At 36.7% G+C, this 23,066-nt stretch overlaps 1 protein-coding gene across 1 annotated transcript in view; it reads left to right on the top strand.

The window, feature by feature from the left end:
* Nucleotides 1-485: 485 nt before the first annotated feature.
* LOC307163107 (retinoic acid receptor beta-like) overlaps nucleotides 486-23,066 on the top strand; it is a 678,858-nt gene continuing 656,277 nt past the window's right edge. The window contains exon 1 of the mRNA XM_079878973.1: nucleotides 486-942. Coding sequence (XP_079735099.1) covers nucleotides 810-942 — 133 coding nt within the window. The 5' untranslated portion in view covers nucleotides 486-809. The remainder of the gene's footprint in view (nucleotides 943-23,066) is intronic.

Genomic DNA, 23,066 nt, shown 5'->3' with positions numbered 1-23,066 from the left:
CTGTGAAGGGAAAAAAAATGCCTCTCCAAAATTGCCTACCCTACCTTTAAGTATATTCTTTTAAACTATTATTTCCGTAATAAGTATAGTCTTTTTAAGTAAATTATTTTAAAGTATATTATTTCCGAAATAAGGCTAGTCTTTTGAAGTATATTCTTCTTCTTTTTTTTATTCTGTAATAAGCTGGCTAAAGTGTAGGCTACTTGTTTTTCACAAGGGCTGCTAAACTAATTTTCTGTACTGAAGCCTACTCTTTATGCAATGCTGTGAAGTTGTAACTCAGGAAAATATGAATGTGAAAGGAATAATTCTTTCAAAATGCTGTGTTGAGTTGTGCTTCTGTTCTCAGCCTCTCCTGCGTTGCAGAGCTGCTGGTGTGTGTGTGTGTGTGATGTCACACTTGTGTGGGTCATTTGAAGGTTAGCAGCCTCGGAAGGGTTCATAGAAAGTTCAATCGCATATATTAGGCAACTCAATCTTTCATTGTGTCGGAATGAACTAGTAGGAAATGAGCTGCACGCATGCAGGAGCCGAATCCGTCATTGCGTGTTTAAACGCGATATATTTATAAAATAATTTATTATTACAGTGAAACTCTGTCGCTAACCGGAACGGGACCGGTCTCAACACCGAGCGGAACCTTATTTATCGGGATGGATCGCATTATTTTGTTGTCTGGTGACTGTGTGGAAACAGAAAGAGATTCGCGCGTACCAAACCATAGTGAGAGTTTGATTGAGTTTCTGTGAACAATTGAAGGACAACCAGATTGTTATCTTATTTTTTTATTCTTCAGTGAAATAAAGTGCATGATGTTTGACTGTATGGATGTGTTATCGGGACACATGCTGGAGTTTTACTCGTCCAGTTCCTCGTCATGCATGTTGCAGGAGAAAGCGTTCAAAGCGTGCTTCAGCTGGCAACACCGACGCAACAAACACTGTATGTCTATACTTTCATTCCTTTAACTATGAATGTTTTATAATGATTCATATGCATGACGCTTAATTAATGAAAAATCAGCCTTTTATTGCCGTTTGCAAAAATTCATTGTATTAATAACCATAACAAAAGATACCATGGTAAGACTATCTACCACGGTAGTTCAGTTGTATTATATCAGAGTACCAATACACTGTTATGTTGATCACTCACCATGGTAATGTGTTGGACATGTGCCATTGCATTTTTAAAAAAACATGTAAATACCATGGTTTATGATAATGGTAATCATTCGGTAACATGGTATTTATCTGATAGCATTGTATAAGTTCCATGAAATTGGCATCTGATACATCATTGTACCATGGTAAAATGCTGGTCCTTTTTTGGAAAGGTTTGCTCTATACACACACACACCTGACAAACTGTTTACTATGATAAAAATTATGATACAATTAAAAAGTATACCATACATTACTGAAAACAGCAAAACATCTTAAGTATTAAAAGTATTACCACAGCTATTTTCTTTTTGGACAATAACTTTATATGTAGTACAATGCAATTCTAAAATGTTGGCACATACAGTACATTTGGCAATTAATTCAATATAATTGAAGTAACCATAAAACTAATGAATAACATGTACTTTACATCTAATTATTTTATGGTGCAGCTTGTAGTTAAAAATTGTTATTGTTTAAAATTATTACAAAAAATATATAAAATAAAATATAATATAAAAAAATATTAAAATAATTACTAGTATTTTAGTGATCAGTTAATGTTTATGGTCTAATTAATAATTAAATATTAGGTACCTAAAGCAGAATGTTATTAAATTAAATGTTCTTGCTCTAATATGTACATGTCATAAAGCTTCTTACTTTCTCCAAGCCTGAGATACTATATTTTCCACTCATATTATCTGGTGTGTAGCCAAAATCTAAATACCTGGAACATGCCTATGGTGTCCAAAAACACAAGCCACCATTTTTTTAGATACAGCCAAACACTATATATCTGCACGGTGTGGACTGGAAGCTGTTTCCCCTCTATGATGGTTATGGTTTAGGAATGTGCTCTGTAAACATTCATGATTTTGACACCCACTGGCTCCAACCCACACTCAGACAGACAGATATACACAAAAACAACTTTTAAACATGGCTAACTTTATAACATAAATATATATATATATATATATATATATATATAAATAAATATAGTTTACTGAGTTTGCTTGAGTGCTCATTCATTGTGAAAGCATGTCCTCCACGCAAATCATCCAAATGTCTGTTTGGTCCTTTACCATCAAAAGCATTATTTATTTTTACGTCCTAATGATCCTCACGAAGATAGCACTGAGTGCATGTTCACCGTCATTTCCCCATCCATGTTTGCTCAGTGGACACAAATCAAAGCAAAGTGGCACTGATCAGACAGCAGCCGTCTGACAGTGTCAACAGCCCACTCAAGCTCCCTGAGATGCCCGCGTTAGTGCTGTACTGAAGCGATTACCACAACCCATTCACTCAATGTGACTGAATATCTTCTCTATATGAGCTCTATCTTGAACTTTCCCCAGACCTGCTTGATCTCACCAAAGGTTAAAAATGCAACTGTATTTAAATAAAACAAAATCTGTACTACAGGATCATTTAACAGAATTCAGAATAATTTTCACAAATCATATCTTATGTAGTGTGTCATTTGGTTGAGCAGCTATGAGTAATTGAATAATTTTCTATAGGCCAACAGATTCTTTAGTAATCACTCAACCTTTTTTTGCATCTCATAGAATTAGAAAATGGTCATCATTAGTGTGTATTACATTTGCTCTGATAAAACAGCTTGTGTTCATCTGTGGTGCAATGAATTTACAACAAGATAAGGATGAATCTGCTCTTTTGTTCTTTATTTTATAATTTTTATAGTAATATATATATATATATATATATATATATATATATATATATATATATATATATATATATATATATATATATATATTAGAGGTGGGCATAGATTAATTTTTTTAATCTAGATTAATCTAGATTAATTTTGAAATTAATCTAGATTAATCTAGATTAAAATGGCTCATTTGAATTCTGCCGAAGGCATTCAGAGTATGTGTGCTACCCAAATAATGACTATAAAAGTAAGTCTTTGAGAACGGGTTTCTCAAGCCAGGTGGCGCATTAGACCAGGGGCTCATCTCCTGTTTCCAAAATGCATCACAAACTGCTTGAGAAAGCTGTTCTACTCATAGACTGTAAAAGATCACTACTGTACTGTTACCGTCCGTAGGCAACATTAGGTAGGCCTATGTTATTATCAACTACTATAGGCTATCAATTAGGGATGGGCGATATGGCCTAAAATCCATATTGTGATATACATTGCAGCCTCTTGCGATAACGATATTATAATAAAACCATTTCAGAACAGGTTACACAGACCCTGCTAAACAACTGCTGTTTTTTTTTTTTTTTTTTTTTTTTTTGAAAGGGTGTATGTAGTTTTGAGAACATATATTGTGCAAAACTGTAAGTATACAACATAATTTTGCAGATAAATCAAATTTAAGTACACTAGCTGCAGAGACTTAAGTAGGTCTAATGTTTATTATGGCTTGGAGCTTATGAAACCCCAAATTTAAAATTAGAATATTGTCTAACTGATGTCTTTTCAGTTAAGCAGTCAAGAAACACAACAACGATTCTTAAAATCGGGCGCTTTTAATAAAAAGAGATTATGTGCTACACCACTCACTAAGATATATTGGGAATAATACGCGCGCGCTGGTATTCAGTGATATGTTTCGTTTTGAATTTGAGGTGGTAGAACGGATTAGTCGTGTGTTAACTTACCGAACTGTTACACCACACAGTCTACGTCGGACGGCTTAAATACAAACCAAGTCCAAATAATGGATGTTGCACGGATCTTTTACACCAGCTTTCACTTTCAGCCGTGTTTACTTAAGATGACGACGAATATGATGCGTTGCAGCCGGGTGTTCCTCGCGGCCGCGGGTAGATTGCGTCATCATAGCTTGTGTAGCTTGAGCCAGCTCCCAACGCTCCCAACCCAACTTGGAGAATAGATTAACGGCGATATTTTTTTTATCGCGCGATAAGAGTCTCGCGTTAACGCAGCGCGTTAACGCCGATAACGGCCCACCACTAATATATATATATATATATATATGTATATATATATATAATTTATTTTTTTATGTTCAAAAAAGATTCCATTTAATTCTGCTTGAATTCAACAGGGTCAGCTGAGTATTTTAATTGACATATTTTGAGTAATGGAACACTTTACCATATTAATAAGGGACATGGAAAATGTGAGTTTGCTAAAAACAGCTCCCCTCTCTGATCATGTTTTGCAATGATGAGAAATAGAAAACAATAGAGCTCTCTCTCTACAGTATACCCCATTCCTAAAATAAGGTAGAATTCTGCACAGTCTGCAGTCAACTGCACACAGATCTAGAGGAGATTCTTGTTGGCTGTGTTTGAAATGATACTAATTGATTAAAAAAATAAATAAAAAAAAAACCTAAGAGATTGCCAAAATTCATTTTGATTGAATTCATGATTTATTGGTGTATTATTCAAGCAATACAGTATAGTAATAACATTATATTACTATAGCATTTACAACAGTGTACTATAGTATACCATACTATAGCATTTACAACAGTAATAACAAGTATTAGTATTAACATATTTTTAAGTTAATTCATAAAATGGCATCCTTAAAGTATAATTCCGGTATTTAGCACTTTGAGTCTCTTTTCTGGTTAGTTATGGATGAACTAGATTGGTGGACACAAAAATTTTGACGATGGGTCCTGTCTCGACTTTTTGACTCGTTTATAATCGCCTTTGACCGCTTCAGAGTGGCTGGCTACAGGCATGCACGAACATGTCCTTAAAACAACCCTTAACGTTCGTTTTCAAAACTGTGCAACTCACCAAGTGGTTAGTGGTGTTCGTTGATGATTTAAAAACAAATATATCGGCGCAATATATGATTTCAATCCGTGTTATTTGCTATAGTGGAACTATTTTTTTCAGATACCTCACAACCGCGTATAAACTTCCGCTCGATATTTGAGTCTGAAGCGCAGTAATATCAACGAGCAATGAGTCCTCCAACAGAAATCAATGGGATTTTACAAAATGCCAAATAAAACACGACAGAAACTGTATTTCGTTACGCTACTTGTTTTGGAACATCAATGAACATCACTAACCACTCGGTGAGTTGCACAGTTTTGACATTTTTTTTCAATGGTCGACTTATAACTAGACAGTGGGTGATCTAATGTTGATATAGACTAATACTATTAGAACAATTGTCTCTGAGCTTTAAAAAAAAAAAAAAAAAAAAAAAAATGTGTACCAGATTTTGAAAAAGTAACAAGTAAAAAAAAAAGTAAATGAAAGTTTTATTGCTTTTTATGCTTTTATTTATTTTTTGTAGGACATGAGAGGATAAGCCAACAAGGTTTGTGGTAAAACTCAAAATTGGCAAATATTGGCTTAGTAGTGTCATCATATACATTTATTGACCACTTGTCAGTCACTTTTTACAGTATTGTGTATTTTAGCATAGCTCCATATATCGACTACTATTTTATTTATCTAATTTAAGCAGTTCAACACACCAAATTTGTGTTGGGCTCAAAACAACAGTATTCCCACACCACTAGTCTGTCATCAGAGCTCTTAGCTATGTTTGAACCCTTTAGCCTCAGCATGTGAAAACATCATAAGAGGAGTTTGGAGATTAAAGCAAGATATTTATACAGCTCCCTCCATTACGCTAGCGTGATATGTGCTAATTACAACCATTGCTTGCTTGCTCTCTGTCTTTCTCCCTCTTTAGTGCTTCACAGGCAAACTTGAAAGGCCAGGCACAGTGTGCACAGCAAGCTAATTTTGTGGGTCTGTGATGTGACGGCTGAACGGTGGGAATAAAAAAGCTCTAAAACAACTTAGAAATGGGATGAAGCTGCATGTAATATGTAGTTGATGGTTGGACTTGCTATTACTATTTCTCTTACTGCACTGAAAGTTAATGAGTTAATTTGAATAAAGCCCTAAAATGTTTTAGACTTCTTGTCATTTCACAATAACAAAAATGTAGATTTTAGACTTAAGTTCTTGGTCAAGTTAATTATTTAAATTCTCTTTTCTAAAATACAAAAATACTGCTACTTTTAAGTGTTTTTTTATATATAGATTTAATGCCATCTAATAATCTAGCATTGTTCACACTCAGGATTTTTTAGAAGCTCTTGGAAACAGTTGCATCTCTATGTATGTACTGACTGAATGTGGATTATAATTATCAGTCATAGCCTGTAGTGTGTTTTTTAGCACGTGTGTTGTTTTAGGCGTCTTACATTGCGGACATTTCAGTTTATTGCTCTGACCACATCTGCACTCCTCATGCCTCCCTGTAGCAGAGGACTATCATGAGTCAGTAGGAAGGTATCTTTACTGTCCAATGTTTTTGTAACTGACCTTAATTGGCTTCTGCCTGTAAAATGATAGGGCCATCAGCTTGTCAAGTGAAGTCAAGTCACCTTTATTTATATAGCTCTTTTTATAATACAGAATGTTTTAAAGTAATTTTATAGAGATAACAAGAAAATAATGCAACAAAGTTTGTTTCTAGAAGAAAATAGCATCACAGTCCAGCTTAAGTAAGTTCAGTGATGGTTCATTTTTGTTGTAAAAAAGTTATTAATTTAGTTAATTTATACGTATATATAGCCGCTCTGGAGAAAACAGTGATGTCATTGTCAGCTTAGTTCATTTCTCATATAATGGTGTCAATGCAGGCAGATAAAAAATATTGTTGAATATTAAATAAAATGTCCCCAAGCTTGTGCCAGCAGAAACCCTCTTTTGGCGTTAAAAAAACTACTGCCAGGATTTAATAATGACACGCAGTGAAAAATTATCGCTGAAAAGGCGTGGACATAGTTGTTTTTGCGCCTGACCTTATTGCCTATACATTTGTAGGAGTTTCCCTTTTAGACACAAAATTTATGGGAGGAAAGTATTTGAATGAATCATACAAGGTGATTTAAGGTTTGTGCTAGTCAGTTTAATGGTATTTGTGCCATTATTTAAGTCAAGTCAAGTCAAGTTTATTTATATAGCGCTTTTCACAATACAGATTGTATCAAAGCAGCTTCACAGTATTAAATTAAAATAATACATCAATGTTTGTTTCTAGTGGAAAACGTCCACGTTTGGTTTTACTGCCCCAAAAAAGCATGTCTTAAACCAAACGCTAATTTGTGCTGCTCTTGGTAGATTCCCTGGCCCTCATGTGATCCTGCCATGTGTTCTGTGCTGTCATGTTGTCATTGGTTCATTGTGCACAGGTGTGTCTTGTTCAGTCATTAGTCTTGTGTGTATTTAAACCCTCATGTTTGCCATGTGTCCTTGTCAAGTATTGTTTCCGTGTAACCTCTGTTGGTAAGGCCATGTCCTTGTTTTGAGTTTCATGCCATGCCTTTGTTTTATGTTTAATCTTGTTTTGAATAATTACTGCACTTGGGTTCTTCCAACTTGTCATCAGTGGAACTTGATTAGGGGATGCAGAAAGTGTTGTAAATGATTTATTCATGCATTTACACATCATTGTGTTGAACACTGTTATTTGTTACAAATGATCTGTACGTGTATAGAAGGCATTTACAACACTTTCTGCACCCTCTACTCTAATTGCTACATACAAAAAATAACATAATTTATTAATCATTTATGAACCCATAGTCATGTTTCGTAAATAATTAGTTTATCATTTACTAATCACTTGTAAATAACTTAGAACTGAATTTACAAAACATACATAAAATGTTAGTATATCACTTGCTAATCATTTATGAATGTTTTGTAAACGATTAGTTCATCATTAACTAACCACTTATAAATGACTTACAACTGAACGTTACTATAAAGTGTTACCAGTATGGTACCAGGAATCCTTCCAGGAACTATATGAAAGATACATTTTTGTTTTGTATTATGCTGTAATTGCCATTTGGATCATTTTGAGATTCCCTTTAGGATTGGTCGGTAGAAGTTCCAATAGGAATCCTGTACACATTCCTTCAGAATTGTTATTTTCATTCCCATTCTCTCTCTTTCCGTGGCAACCTGGGTTGACTGTGTGCATCAGCAGTGCTGTTTCTAGTTTGTTTTCCTGAGTGAATGGCCTGGAATGGGTGTGAGAGTTTCCTGTTTGACCCTGCAGTGGGTTCAGCCAGAGGGTAGGAGTTCAGTGAGACAAACCATGAGACTTTCTTTAACAGCACAGCTCACCGTTTTTGCCAACCTCTGTCACATGCCTGTCCTGTCTAATGTTTCCTGTTCCCCGTGATCTTCCTGTAAGTTTTATGTTCTGGTTTTGTTTTGTATTTACCAATTATGTTTTCCCCCTCGAGGGTTTTGTTTTGTGTTTGTTTTGTAAATAAACTATTCTCCTGCACTTGAGTCCTCGCACCTTTTTTGTATTATTCAGCCGTGACAACCTCTTTGGCCTGTCTGTCATTGTCCTTTTATCATCTATTGGCTGCTCTGTGTATGTTAGCATGCGGGAAGTCGCCCGGCCACTTAGATGAGATTTAATCACCCAGAAAATGGAGAAAGGTTCCTATACACCTCATGTGGTGAATGCAGAAAGAGTAAATGGAAATGCCTTTATGTGCCTCATGTGTCCGCAGGTGTCCTGAACCTCTCATCGCTACCCCAAAATAAACAGCAATGAGTGAAATGTAAGAATTGTTTTTTATATTCTACAGATATCATCTTTCTCCTTCTCTCTGGTGTAATGACCCAGAGTTATAATGGAAGAATGCCTATAGTGTGACAATTATGATTTAGTCATAAATGTGCTGCCATAAGGTGGCACGGTGGCTCAGTGGGTTGTCTCACAGCAGGATGATCCAGGTTTGAGTCATGGCTGAGCTAAAAGGCATTTGTGGAGTTCAGATTTAAGATGGATAGATGTGCAGCACTACATTCATGTAGTTGTGTGCAGGATGTTTTATGCCTTAAACGTGGCCGTCTGCCATTTTGATTGTGGACTAGAGATCTCTTGTAAATACTTCATTGTACCTATTAAGTAGGGGTGGGAGAAAAAAAATCGATGCATCGTGATTCTCTCTCCCACGATTCTGGATCGATTTAGAGAATTTCAGAATATTAACCACAGATGCGCGGTGGCTTATATATTAAAAACAAGAAACTCACTGACAGAAGGCTGCTTTCAATTTCAAATGATAACGTGCACTTTGTGAAGAGCGCTCGCGCATGCGGCTGTGCTGGTTAAATGTTCTTGCATCTCAAAATGCTTTTATGATGTGAAATGAATGTAAATACAGTCAGTGATGTCTTAAGGCACATGTGTCAAACTCAATGTGAGGTATTCCGGCCCGCCACATTATTTTATATGGCCCGCGAGAGCATATGGGTGTCTTAAAATTAGGGATCGAACGAAATTTCGGCCGAAAATAACCTTTTCGGTTTTTGACCTAAAGATACTAAAAAGCCGCCGCGCCCCTCCGTGTTCGGCGATGGTTTGACTCTGGCTCAGCGTGTTTTATGACTTTGCGTGTGAGTCCGCACGCTGTGTGCGCGCGCTGTGCTCTCCTCTCCGTGTTCACAGCGCGTTCTGCTCAATGTTCCGCAAGCAACCTCCGTGTGTGTGTGTGTGTATTTGTGTTGCGAGCTCTGCTCACGCTCACCGGAAAGGCAAAGTCCGCTAAAAAAACCGACATGAAATTTCTCTGGACTTGTTTCTTTTTTCAATAGCACTACTGTGCTGTAACATGTGTATAGCCATGGTGTGTATAGCCGTGCTGGGCAACACTGGTAAAATTACACAAATCTGGTCCTCTCCCTGCTCTGCTCATGCTCTGATAAAAAATAGCTTTGTAGGACTATACTTTATTTTGACAATTGGTCAAAAAATAAATCTGTTAAATCTGATTCTGCTGCATAGAACTGATTGAAGAATAATATATTGATATTTTATATTATTTTAATATAGTTACCAGTATTAGCCTTTTCACCATTTGTATCACTCCGCTTGTCTGTGTTTGCGCCACTTGCATCATTAAGCCAGTAGGTGGCGACAAGTGACTGTCTTTATGAGTGAACAATTGAACTTTAAACTGATTAGTGCCAAAAACATTGATTAACTCAGGAAAGAAACAAGTTGCTGAAATCAATCTTTAATGCTAATATAAATTGCTCATTTGCCTCTGGACACAAAAAGATTGAACTGGTTTTTGATTGAAATGTAACATCTATGCAAAATAATCCTTGAAAGATTTCTCATTTAAGGCCATTCCTGTTTGGAATATGTGATTGTGTTTTGTCAACAATAAGCAGAAACATTCTGCATTTCCATTTTGTAGTGTGGATCATTCATTGCAACATTTATCCTCATTCTCATTTTTAAGAATCTGTTATCTTGACAAATAATTTATGCTACTGCCCACTGACATGCTTTTAAAGCTATTGTTATCCACATTTTTTGGCCTTTAAACACCTTAAAATGCACATATGTAGGTCAGAGAAATCCAAATTTTATCGGGGGAGGGGAGCATGTCCCTGAACCCCCCTAACTACCTCACATTTGAATAAGCATGACTGTGTGGTAATGTGTGCTGTGTGGCTACAGTGCCAAGGCTGACTTTTTGAGCCAGTTTGCCCCTGCATATATACAATATACATTATTCTCTGTATCAAATCATTATTACCCAGCCCCTGATGTTTCCGGCTCATCCCCTGATGTTTTTAAAACCTAGAAACACCCCTGCAAATGCATATACAATATTTGTAACTTAAATAAGTAATAATCAAATATAGAGACAATATATTAACATTTTAAAAGTCTTACAGTTACAACCGGCCCTTTGAGGGCAGCCATAATGCTGAAGTGGCCCTCAGTGAAAATGAGTTTGACACCCCTGTCTTAAGGGATTAAACAGACAAGACTAGCCAAGTCTTATATTTCAAACTATATCTGTTCATTAGTGTGAATGCAGCTAATTAGATCTCCCACTGTCTATGATGTCATCAGTAATAATCAAACAACAGTTAAGCTGAGAGAAAAATCCCTTACAGCTCTTGAATGAAAAATGATCAGATACTCTTAAATACTGAAAGCACTCTTTGTTTATTAAGTTTGTTTATTGCTTGTAATTCTTTAATAATCTTTAATAAAATGTTTTATTTGTTCCTCTTTATTATTTACTTCTTGCTTTTATGTTTTGAAGCATATAATAGTTTATATATTTAAAATTCTTAACATACAATTGTTTTACAGTTTTTAATTTGTAATTATTATAAAAAGTGCTTATAATTACGTTAAATTAAATAAAAAGATCTTACGATTTTCAAGTCAGTAAAGTTAATTTAATAATTAAAATTATGAAACGTAAACTAAAATTAATAAGAAAAAAAGTAGATTAAGAATAATTTTGGAATCAGATCGTGACTCCCAGAATCGTAATCGGATCGTGAGGTGCCTAAGGATTCCCACCCCTACTATTAAGCATGTTAAGATAGTTTTTCTCCTTATGCCATGTCAAATAGATTACACATCAGTGGTCATTGTGGTCTTCAACAATTAAGTAACACTTTAGTTTTTGGGACGATAATAACAGAAGAGGAAATGTTGCGAGCACTGACATGGATAGTACCAGCGACTCACCTTCTCTAGATGCAAACCATTGTTTTCTACCACAAGCTGCGGCACTAATAGTCTTGACTTAAATGGAAACAAATGTCAGGCTGCACTCATTAATTGAATCAGGCTTCCCTCACAGGAGAAGGCATCACTTGAGTGAGATATGAGATCAATAAGGTTCATTCATCCAAACAACCAGATCAAGCACTCAAGATAGACTTCAGTCGTACACAATGAATGTCTGCTTAAATAGAGATTTATTTACCCTGTTCATCTGAACTCAGAGCTATGTCTGGAAATGTGTTGCTGGAGTCCTGATTGTTGTCTGGTTCATTTAAAAATGTTTTTATTATTATTATTTCTTGAGTTCGTTGGGTCCCACTTTATATTAAGTGTCTTATGTACTAACATTTAAATTAATTATTTGATACAATGCACTTATTGTGTATATACATGTTTTTATATTGTACTTGTATTTAAAAAATACCTGCATGAGATCAAAGCTATAATTTCTTTCTGTAATTACATCTGTAATTACACTCCATGATGCCTGTCCCATATCCCACATCAGTAACAGCAAAAGTGTTATTCAGCAATGTTTTTTTTTTAGTTAAAGACACCTAATATCAAGTATGACAGTTTGTTGTAATCATGGAGAATAATGGATTTCATGTATTGAAAGTCCTCAGATCAGTGATGAGCATAGTGATAGACAATAAAAGGCACTCTCATGGTTTTATTTTATCTTCCATGAGCATACATACAGTAATGCCGTAAGTAGTTTTAATGCTCAAAAAACTACCAATAACTAAATAATAAAATGTTTCATAAAAGTAGTTAATATTGCTATATGGGCCATTCTACAGAATTGGTGCAAAGTCAGAGTTGGAAACATCTTGAAATTTTTTTGTTTTTTCCCACAAATTTTGCATGTATGCAAATTGTATAATATCCAAGGTATGCTTTTCTAGTAATTGTGCAGTTAATTCTCATATTGTATTTTCAGAAAATGCTGGAATATTTTCCTTCTCCCCAAATTTGTCACTACCGAAACACAATATTAAATAATTTATTAAGAAGGCTTATAATGACCTATTAAGATTTTGTTTACATCTACCTTATAAATATATATTTTTTCTATTTTTAAAAAATATTTTTACTGGTTAAATCAATAAAGATTATAATTTTAATAATATTTTAAGTGTGATTTATGAGATTTGTTGTATTTTGAACCCAATCTTTCTTTGTAGAAGGCATAAAGTTTATCGTACTGATTTCAAAGTTAAGGATTCATTAGTATTAATATGCATTGAACCAAACACTATCATAACATCTTAGTTGATAATTCAATATACTTTATTTTTGACAAAACATCCCATGTTACGGTAGTGACTGCACATTTTTGGTAGTGACAGTAATGTTTTGGTAGTGACCACAATAATTAGTTTGCCATGGCTGAATCAGACTGTCCACATTTTATGTTAATATAAATAAATAACTATGATGCACATATGCAGTCAGTACATATAGCAGACACACATCTGACAGTAAATATCTTATAAGAACACCTCGAGCTATTCTATACTTTGGTCTTGAGGTGCAAGTGAGAAGAGGTATGCTCATAGATTTTTCTTCCTAAAAAAACAACAACTTACAATGTAGACTCAGAACCACTTTGTTTTATTTTCACATTTTCAACATTTTGTTTATGAGTCATTCAGATAAATCTCCAGAACCACTGAACTCTGTGTGTGTGTGTGTGTGTGTGTGTGTGTGTGTGTGTGTTTACATAATACATTAATTTCAGAATAATTTTCCTCATTCAGATAAATCTCCAGAACCACTGAACTGTGTGTGTGTGTGTGTGTGTGTGTGTGTGTGTGTGTGTGTGTGTACTGGTGTCTGATCACCCTCACTGGAAGTGCTAGGTGGTGTGGAAGCCCTGCAAAATGTCTCCATCTCTTTTTGTCTTTTCACCATCATCCTGTGTCTTTTCTGTCTTTTCCTCCATGCTTTTCTGACATGTCTTTGCTCCCTGTCAGATAATTCACTGATACTCTTCAACTTTCCTTCTTCCCTTCGTTTCTTATTTCTTTCATTTTCTTTCCTTAAGTATTCCTCGTACTTCACTGGGTCTTCCCTCAACCTTTGTTTGTATTCTCTCTGTCTCTCTGTTGTAGTTTTTCTATTTTTTTTAGGCATGTTGGTGTTTTATGTCATTCTCCTTGCCAAGTTAATCATAGAAATTAACATTACTGACAACAACCTTACACCTAAGCTAGTATCATGGACTGCAACCTTAAGTAATTGTAACCTCATCACATTACAGAATTTTAACAGAATATTGCATACTAAAACACTACTAAAACATACTACAGTAGTAATTATTTGCATAACTGTACTAAAATGTAGTTTATTCCTCCAAATAAAGGATTATGTGTTCCCTTTTGTCACTACCAAAACAATGTCACAACCGAAACTTCAAGAAAATGTTTCGGTTGTGACTGTTTTGGTAGTGACAATTTTAGATAACTTTTGAGCCTAGCTCGAAGATGCTAATCAGCACATGGTTAGCCATCACTGGTCAGAACAGTTGAACACATATAACAACTAAATTTTATGGAATAACATCCCAAAAAAAATACTCAATAGCAGAAAAAATGAGTTTGGTAGTGACATTCCTTAAAGTTACACACAGATTTTTAGACTTTAGAACACATTTACCTCAAAATGATGGGATCAATCTACTCACCATATAGCACATGAGAGAGAGGGACACAGGAATATTTCCTGATCAAAAATGTAGGAGTGTGGTTAAAATCAGTCTCAGCCAATGGACTACAACATTCACTGTTTTGGTAGTGACATGAAAATGCGGGACATGTTTTTTTAGATAAAGTTTCATGATTTAAAAATAAAATATAAAATAAATATTTTTTTTAACTTCATTTTTTTTTAAAAAACAAAAATATTTTTTTTAAAACAAGAATGGAAAAATTTGCAAAAAATTATTCAATATCATTTTCACAAGTTGAAATTTAGGGGTTAGGGTTTGGGACAGCCACCTCCTAATTGAAAGTAGCCCATAAATTATGATTTTATATATATAAAGCTTACTGATATCTTAAATATTATTGTGGGTTTCAATAGATAATTGAAGGATCTTAGTAAACATCTAAGATTTTAATAATTAAATGCTTTTCAAATGTGTTTTTTGGATGAGGGACAGCAGTTTGCACCAATTCTGTAGAATGGCCCATATAACAAATATTTTGAAATCTTCTGCACTTTCAAACCAAGTAGCATACTTGGAATATTAAATGTTCTTATGTAGATCTCAATTAAATATTAAGTACAAGTATAGGCTAAATATACATTTCTTTATACATATCAACCAAGTATACGTATAATTTTAGTATCTCTCCGATTAGTACTTAAAAAGTAGACTAAAAGTATACTCTCTCATTTTTAGTTGAAGGAGTACACAAATAGCACACTTGAATAAACTACTTTTTTTGTAAGGGCAGGCAGATGGCAATATGAACAAGTTGGGTGACAAAACATGTATGCTAAAAGAGATTAATAGGCGACCTTGAGTGTCCAGAAAGGTGCCAAATAAATAAAATGTATTATTAGGGGTTCAAGCACGAAGTGCTGAAACCCTATTGTAATTGTGCTGATTTTTATTATTAGGGGTTCAAGCACGAAGTGCTGAAACCCTATTGTAATTGTGCTGATTTTTATTATTATTAGGGGTTCAAGCACGAAGTGCTGAAACCCTATTGTAATTGTGCTGATTTTTATTATTAGGGGTTCAAGCACGAAGTGCTGAAACCCTATTGTAATTGTGCTGATTTTTATTATTTTTCTTCTGCCGTAAAACGCATCGTGCAGCCTAAACCGTAAGTGCTGGAGACTTGAAACTTGAAGCCAAATGGTAGTACAAAAATCGAGGAGAGGTTCAGAGAGTATGACTCCGATTGGCCCATAGGTGGCGCTATAGCGACCAAAAGCGCGAAACTGCTCATAACTCCTAGACCATATGTCGTAGACTCAAGTGTCTTATATCATTGGAAAGCTGGAACCCTGAAGAACAAAACGTATATCTCCGATTTCATTTCCGGTATGCAAATTTTTCCGCCATTTTGAATTTTGTCAAAAACCTACTTTTGCGAACTAGTCCTAGGTTTTTCGTCCGATCGGAACCAAACCAGTGCAGAAATGTTCTCTGGAGTCTGAATATCAATAATTATCGAAAAAAAGTTGAAATTTCGATTCACAGTCGCTAGGGGGCGCAAAACTAATGTTGTGGGAGGAGCCTATTTTACTAAAAGGGCTATAACTCAAGATGTAAATGAGGTATCTTCACCAAACTCGGTCCACATGTGTAGGAGTTCAATCTTGGGTCACAGTAAAAAAATCGCGACGATTAATCTCTAGGTGGCGCTATAACATGAAAAAAACATGAAAAGGGCTATGACGACCTGACCGTTAGTCTGATTGACTTGAAAATTGGTATGCAGTGTCTTGGTCCAAGGTGCCTTGTATGTCTATGAGGAAATTGGCGTATCTCAAAAAACATGGCCGCCATCGGCCAATGAAATTTGAGCACCTATTAGACAAGGTTAACGGAGGCTGATCGGAACAAAACTCGGTAGGCATGTTTGACTCATGGCCCTAGAGGTCTGTAAGAATTTTGAAAGAAATCGGCCACTAGTTGGCGCTAACGAGTTTTACAGCTCCGTAATCACGTGGTGTTACAAATATCCACACAATATGCATATCATTTGATAGACCTTCTCATGGAGAACAACTTTGCCTCAAGAACCATTGCTGTCAATCAAACCGTTCATTAAATATTCGTAATTATGTTAAAAACCTACTTTTGCGAACTAGTCCCTGGTTTTTCGCCCGATCGGAACCAAACGAGTCTAAGACAATTCTATGGACTCTCTAGATAAATAATTATCAAAAAAAAAGTCGAACTTTTGCATTTTTCGCATGGGTATATTGGGTCATAAAGAAAATGGGCGTGGCAAAATGCACTCAAAAGCCTATAAATCCTAAACGAAAACACAGAACTTCACAAAAATTGATGCGCATATTTGTCATAACATGCTAAAGAAGCCTGGAAATTTGTATGGAGATCGGACCAAAGGTGGCGCTATAACTGTTAAAACGCTTTAAAACCATATATTTCCTATGGTAAATTGCCTGTATTGGCTGTGAATGGTCTTTTCCTAGGAAAAATTCCTATTCCTATCTATGTTCATATAATTCTCATATAATAATGTTCATGACTCTTAATAAGCATGAAAAATTTCAGACAGATCAGACAAAATTTGCCTCTATAACAGTTAAAAAGGTAAAAATGATATAACATGTCATTAAGCCAATAAGTGGTATTTTACTGCCCCCTGCTGCCATTTCATCATACTGCTGCCTAATATTGTCATATAATTCATATTTAGACTTTATAAAATCATTATTTTAACATTTTAAATCATATTTTGTATCTATTCTCTATTGGAGTATTACTTGACAATTGTGTCACACTGAGATATGGAAATGGACTAAAGTAAATTAATGAAATGAAACGAAAGTAAAACGGGCATTTAAGCCACGCCCCCAAATACAAATTCACTCATAACTCGAAAACGGGAAGTCGTTTCGCGCTCAAATTTTGATGGTAAGGTCTTCTCCAGGCTCTTGATCGAAACGTGTCGTCGCGGGCCTCGGGAGCGCGCCCCCCGCGCGGATCTAGTCCGCGGGACCCCCAATTTTGAACGGCCGTAACTCCCGATCCAGACCACCCCGGACCTTGTGTGAGAGCTCGTTGGAAAGGGCCCATCCTTGGCTAGCTTCGATTCAAATGTGGTGTAATTTGTCCTGCGCATTCCAGAGATAACAGCCCCCAAATATTTGCATTTGAACAGTCATAACTTCCAGCATCAATCGCCCAAAAACACATTGATGGTCTCATTTAACAGGGCTCCTCAAGCACTATATATGCTTTTTCGCCTTCTGGTTCCCGAGATAGAAATTCCCATTCATTAATTCATTAAATCACTTCAATTGTAAAATGCAAGCTTTAATACCACTTTTGTCCACTCGAGGGAGCAGCAGGATTGCACATTACCTTTTCATTAGCTTTCAGTATTGGGAAACAAACAAATGCTTTAAAAAGCAATCTTTTTTATTATGATAGGGCTGTAGCTATCGATTATTTTAGTATTTTAGTATTTAGTATTTTAGTATTCTATTCAAGTAATCGGATAAAAAAATTGTGGTAAAAAATAGATTCAAGTTAACAACAGCCTTTAAAATGACTTAAAATAGAAATATATAATAACAAGCAACAATAATTGGTTCAAGTAAAGTATCAAAGTAAGTAATTATATTGGTTTTATTGAAGAACACTGTTAAAATATACCCATGTAAAATAAATTATAAAAACTAATATAAACATAACTTATGTACATAAATAACAAATGCCTGCAGAGGGCGCCAGCTGCCTGGTTGTTGTTACACTAAGCCTGGCATTATCAAATCCTTGTTTAATATTGTCCAAACAACTAATTCAAATGTCAACTTAAACTTTAATATTTGACCACTTCTGTACGATAGAAATGCTACAGTCACTGTAATTTCTTGAACGAGAACATGTGCACATCAAAACATGCAAATTCAGAGCAAGAGTTTAAACTTTTATTTTGAAATCGCGATGGACAGCAGTTTGAGAAACCCAGATGTGCTCCACAAATGATAACAGTGCAACTATGAAACACAAATTGCGTCCGACTTGCGTTCCCATATTTGCACGTTATTGGAAACCTAAACAAACAGCACTGCAGAGACTGAGTTTGCTTGGAGCAGCGTTTACTGTGGATGGAGCTGAGGTAATTTTAACATGTAGGCTAATCTGCACCCATGTGTCTTCTGTGTGAAAAAAAAAACAAACAAGCAAAAAACAGAGGATATATTTATTTAACTGAATCACAGACTTTGTGATTTCACAATGGCACTATGCTATACTATGACTGTAAATGGTTTTAAATATCGCGTTGTCCTAGAAAACTGTAATTCTGCGGTTGTTTGATTCTCGTCTGTGGAATGCACCACTTTTGGTATTTTGCCAATTACTTTAGGGGTAAATTGCAATCAAGGATTTTTTTTAATCGAGTACTTGACTATAATTGAGGAATCGTTACAGCCCTATACTGGCAACATAGTTTTATATTATTAGATCACAAAGAAATGCCTATAGACAAATAAATATATTTTCTCAATAGCATATCCAAAAAACGTGTGTGTGTGTGCGTGTGCGTGTGTGTGCGTGTGCGTGTGTGTGTGTGTGTGTGTGTGTGTGTGTGTGTGAGCATGCATTATTGAGTTGAGGTATTGAGGTATATCATGGTAAATCATGGTATATCATGGTAAATTATGCTAGAACATGATCTTTTCCATCTATGATGTCAGTGGTTAAATGCTTGCTAAATAAAACTTAATAACTTTTTATGCTTGTGTGCTTTGAGGCCTTAAAGGCCTTAATTGCTTGAACCCCGATAAATGCTGCTTGCAGCTTTAATTATTAGGGGTTCAAGCACGAAGTGCTGAAACCCTATTGTAATTGCCCTGATTTTTAGGGGTTCAAGCATGAAATGCTGAAACCCTATTGTAATTGTAAGGATTTGTAAAACGCATCGTGCAGGACAAACCGTAAGGCCTAGAGACTTGAAACCTGGCCAGATGGTAGGCCTCAATTTGGGGACAACCTATCAGAGTATGACCCCGATTGGCCCATAGGTGGCGCTACAGCAACCAAAAGTTCAAAATCGCTCATAACTCTTAGACCGTTTGTCCCAGGATCAAGTGTCTTATATCGTTGGAATCCTTGGCTCAAGGCGGACAAAATGGCTATCTCCGATTTGGATGTAGGCAGGGGAAATTTTCTGCTATGTCGAATTTTGTCCTAAACCTACTTTTGCGAACTAGTCCCTGGTTTTTCGCCCGATCGGAACCAAACCAGTCTAGGACAATTCTCTGGACTCTCTAGATCAATAATTATCGAAAAAAAGTTGAACTTTGGCATGTGGGTGGCTGTAACAGCGTCATTTAGAAAAGGGGCGTGGCAAAATACACTCAAAAGCCTATAAATCCCAAAGGAAAACTCAGAACTTCACAAAAATTGATGAGCATATGTGTCAGAACATGGTGAGGAAGCATGCAGAGTTTCATGGAGATCGGACCATAGGTGGCGCTATAACTGTCAAAAAGCCTTCATTCTTATTAGGGGTTCAAGCATGAAATGCTGAAACCCTATTGTAATTGTAAGGATTTGTAAAACGCATCGTGCAGGACAAACCGTAAGGCCTAGAGACTTGAAACCTGGCCAGATGGTAGGCCTCAATTTGGGGACAACCTATCAGAGTATGACCCCGATTGGCCCATAGGTGGCGCTACAGCAACCAAAAGTTCAAAATCGCTCATAACTCTTAGACCGTTTGTCCCAGGATCAAGTGTCTTATATCGTTGGAATCCTTGGCTCAAGGCGGACAAAATGGCTATCTCCGATTTGGATGTAGGCAGGGGAAATTTTCTGCTATGTCGAATTTTGTCCTAAACCTACTTTTGCGAACTAGTCCCTGGTTTTTCGCCCGATCGGAACCAAACCAGTCTAGGACAATTCTCTGGACTCTCTAGATCAATAATTATCGAAAAAAAGTTGAACTTTGGCATGTGGGTGGCTGTAACAGCGTCATTTAGAAAAGGGGCGTGGCAAAATACACTCAAAAGCCTATAAATCCCAAAGGAAAACTCAGAACTTCACAAAAATTGATGAGCATATGTGTCAGAACATGGTGAGGAAGCATGCAGAGTTTCATGGAGATCGGACCATAGGTGGCGCTATAACTGTCAAAAAGCCTTCATTCTTATTAGGGGTTCAAGCATGAAATGCTGAAACCCTATTGTAATTGTAAGGATTTGTAAAACGCATCGTGCAGGACAAACCGTAAGGCCTAGAGACTTGAAACCTGGCCAGATGGTAGGCCTCAATTTGGGGACAACCTATCAGAGTATGACCCCGATTGGCCCATAGGTGGCGCTACAGCAACCAAAAGTTCAAAATCGCTCATAACTCTTAGACCGTTTGTCCCAGGATCAAGTGTCTTATATCGTTGGAATCCTTGGCTCAAGGCGGACAAAATGGCTATCTCCGATTTGGATGTAGGCAGGGGAAATTTTCTGCTATGTCGAATTTTGTCCTAAACCTACTTTTGCGAACTAGTCCCTGGTTTTTCGCCCGATCGGAACCAAACCAGTCTAGGACAATTCTCTGGACTCTCTAGATCAATAATTATCGAAAAAAAGTTGAACTTTGGCATGTGGGTGGCTGTAACAGCGTCATTTAGAAAAGGGGCGTGGCAAAATACACTCAAAAGCCTATAAATCCCAAAGGAAAACTCAGAACTTCACAAAAATTGATGAGCATATGTGTCAGAACATGGTGAGGAAGCATGCAGAGTTTCATGGAGATCGGACCATAGGTGGCGCTATAACTGTCAAAAAGCCTTCATTCTTATTAGGGGTTCAAGCATGAAATGCTGAAACCCTATTGTAATTGTAAGGATTTGTAAAACGCATCGTGCAGGACAAACCGTAAGGCCTAGAGACTTGAAACCTGGCCAGATGGTAGGCCTCAATTTGGGGACAACCTATCAGAGTATGACCCCGATTGGCCCATAGGTGGCGCTACAGCAACCAAAAGTTCAAAATCGCTCATAACTCTTAGACCGTTTGTCCCAGGATCAAGTGTCTTATATCGTTGGAATCCTTGGCTCAAGGCGGACAAAATGGCTATCTCCGATTTGGATGTAGGCAGGGGAAATTTTCTGCTATGTCGAATTTTGTCCTAAACCTACTTTTGCGAACTAGTCCCTGGTTTTTCGCCCGATCGGAACCAAACCAGTCTAGGACAATTCTCTGGACTCTCTAGATCAATAATTATCGAAAAAAAGTTGAACTTTGGCATGTGGGTGGCTGTAACAGCGTCATTTAGAAAAGGGGCGTGGCAAAATACACTCAAAAGCCTATAAATCCCAAAGGAAAACTCAGAACTTCACAAAAATTGATGAGCATATGTGTCAGAACATGGTGAGGAAGCATGCAGAGTTTCATGGAGATCGGACCATAGGTGGCGCTATAACTGTCAAAAAGCCTTCATTCTTATTAGGGGTTCAAGCATGAAATGCTGAAACCCTATTGTAATTGTAAGGATTTGTAAAACGCATCGTGCAGGACAAACCGTAAGGCCTAGAGACTTGAAACCTGGCCAGATGGTAGGCCTCAATTTGGGGACAACCTATCAGAGTATGACCCCGATTGGCCCATAGGTGGCGCTACAGCAACCAAAAGTTCAAAATCGCTCATAACTCTTAGACCGTTTGTCCCAGGATCAAGTGTCTTATATCGTTGGAATCCTTGGCTCAAGGCGGACAAAATGGCTATCTCCGATTTGGATGTAGGCAGGGGAAATTTTCTGCTATGTCGAATTTTGTCCTAAACCTACTTTTGCGAACTAGTCCCTGGTTTTTCGCCCGATCGGAACCAAACCAGTCTAGGACAATTCTCTGGACTCTCTAGATCAATAATTATCGAAAAAAAGTTGAACTTTGGCATGTGGGTGGCTGTAACAGCGTCATTTAGAAAAGGGGCGTGGCAAAATACACTCAAAAGCCTATAAATCCCAAAGGAAAACTCAGAACTTCACAAAAATTGATGAGCATATGTGTCAGAACATGGTGAGGAAGCATGCAGAGTTTCATGGAGATCGGACCATAGGTGGCGCTATAACTGTCAAAAAGCCTTCATTCTTATTAGGGGTTCAAGCATGAAATGCTGAAACCCTATTGTAATTGTAAGGATTTGTAAAACGCATCGTGCAGGACAAACCGTAAGGCCTAGAGACTTGAAACCTGGCCAGATGGTAGGCCTCAATTTGGGGACAACCTATCAGAGTATGACCCCGATTGGCCCATAGGTGGCGCTACAGCAACCAAAAGTTCAAAATCGCTCATAACTCTTAGACCGTTTGTCCCAGGATCAAGTGTCTTATATCGTTGGAATCCTTGGCTCAAGGCGGACAAAATGGCTATCTCCGATTTGGATGTAGGCAGGGGAAATTTTCTGCTATGTCGAATTTTGTCCTAAACCTACTTTTGCGAACTAGTCCCTGGTTTTTCGCCCGATCGGAACCAAACCAGTCTAGGACAATTCTCTGGACTCTCTAGATCAATAATTATCGAAAAAAAGTTGAACTTTGGCATGTGGGTGGCTGTAACAGCGTCATTTAGAAAAGGGGCGTGGCAAAATACACTCAAAAG

The sequence above is a fragment of the Squalius cephalus genome (assembly GCF_949319135.1).
Source record: "Squalius cephalus genome assembly, chromosome: 8".
Lineage (NCBI taxonomy): Eukaryota > Metazoa > Chordata > Actinopteri > Cypriniformes > Leuciscidae > Squalius > Squalius cephalus.
This window is presented reverse-complemented; position numbering and strand designations above follow the sequence as displayed.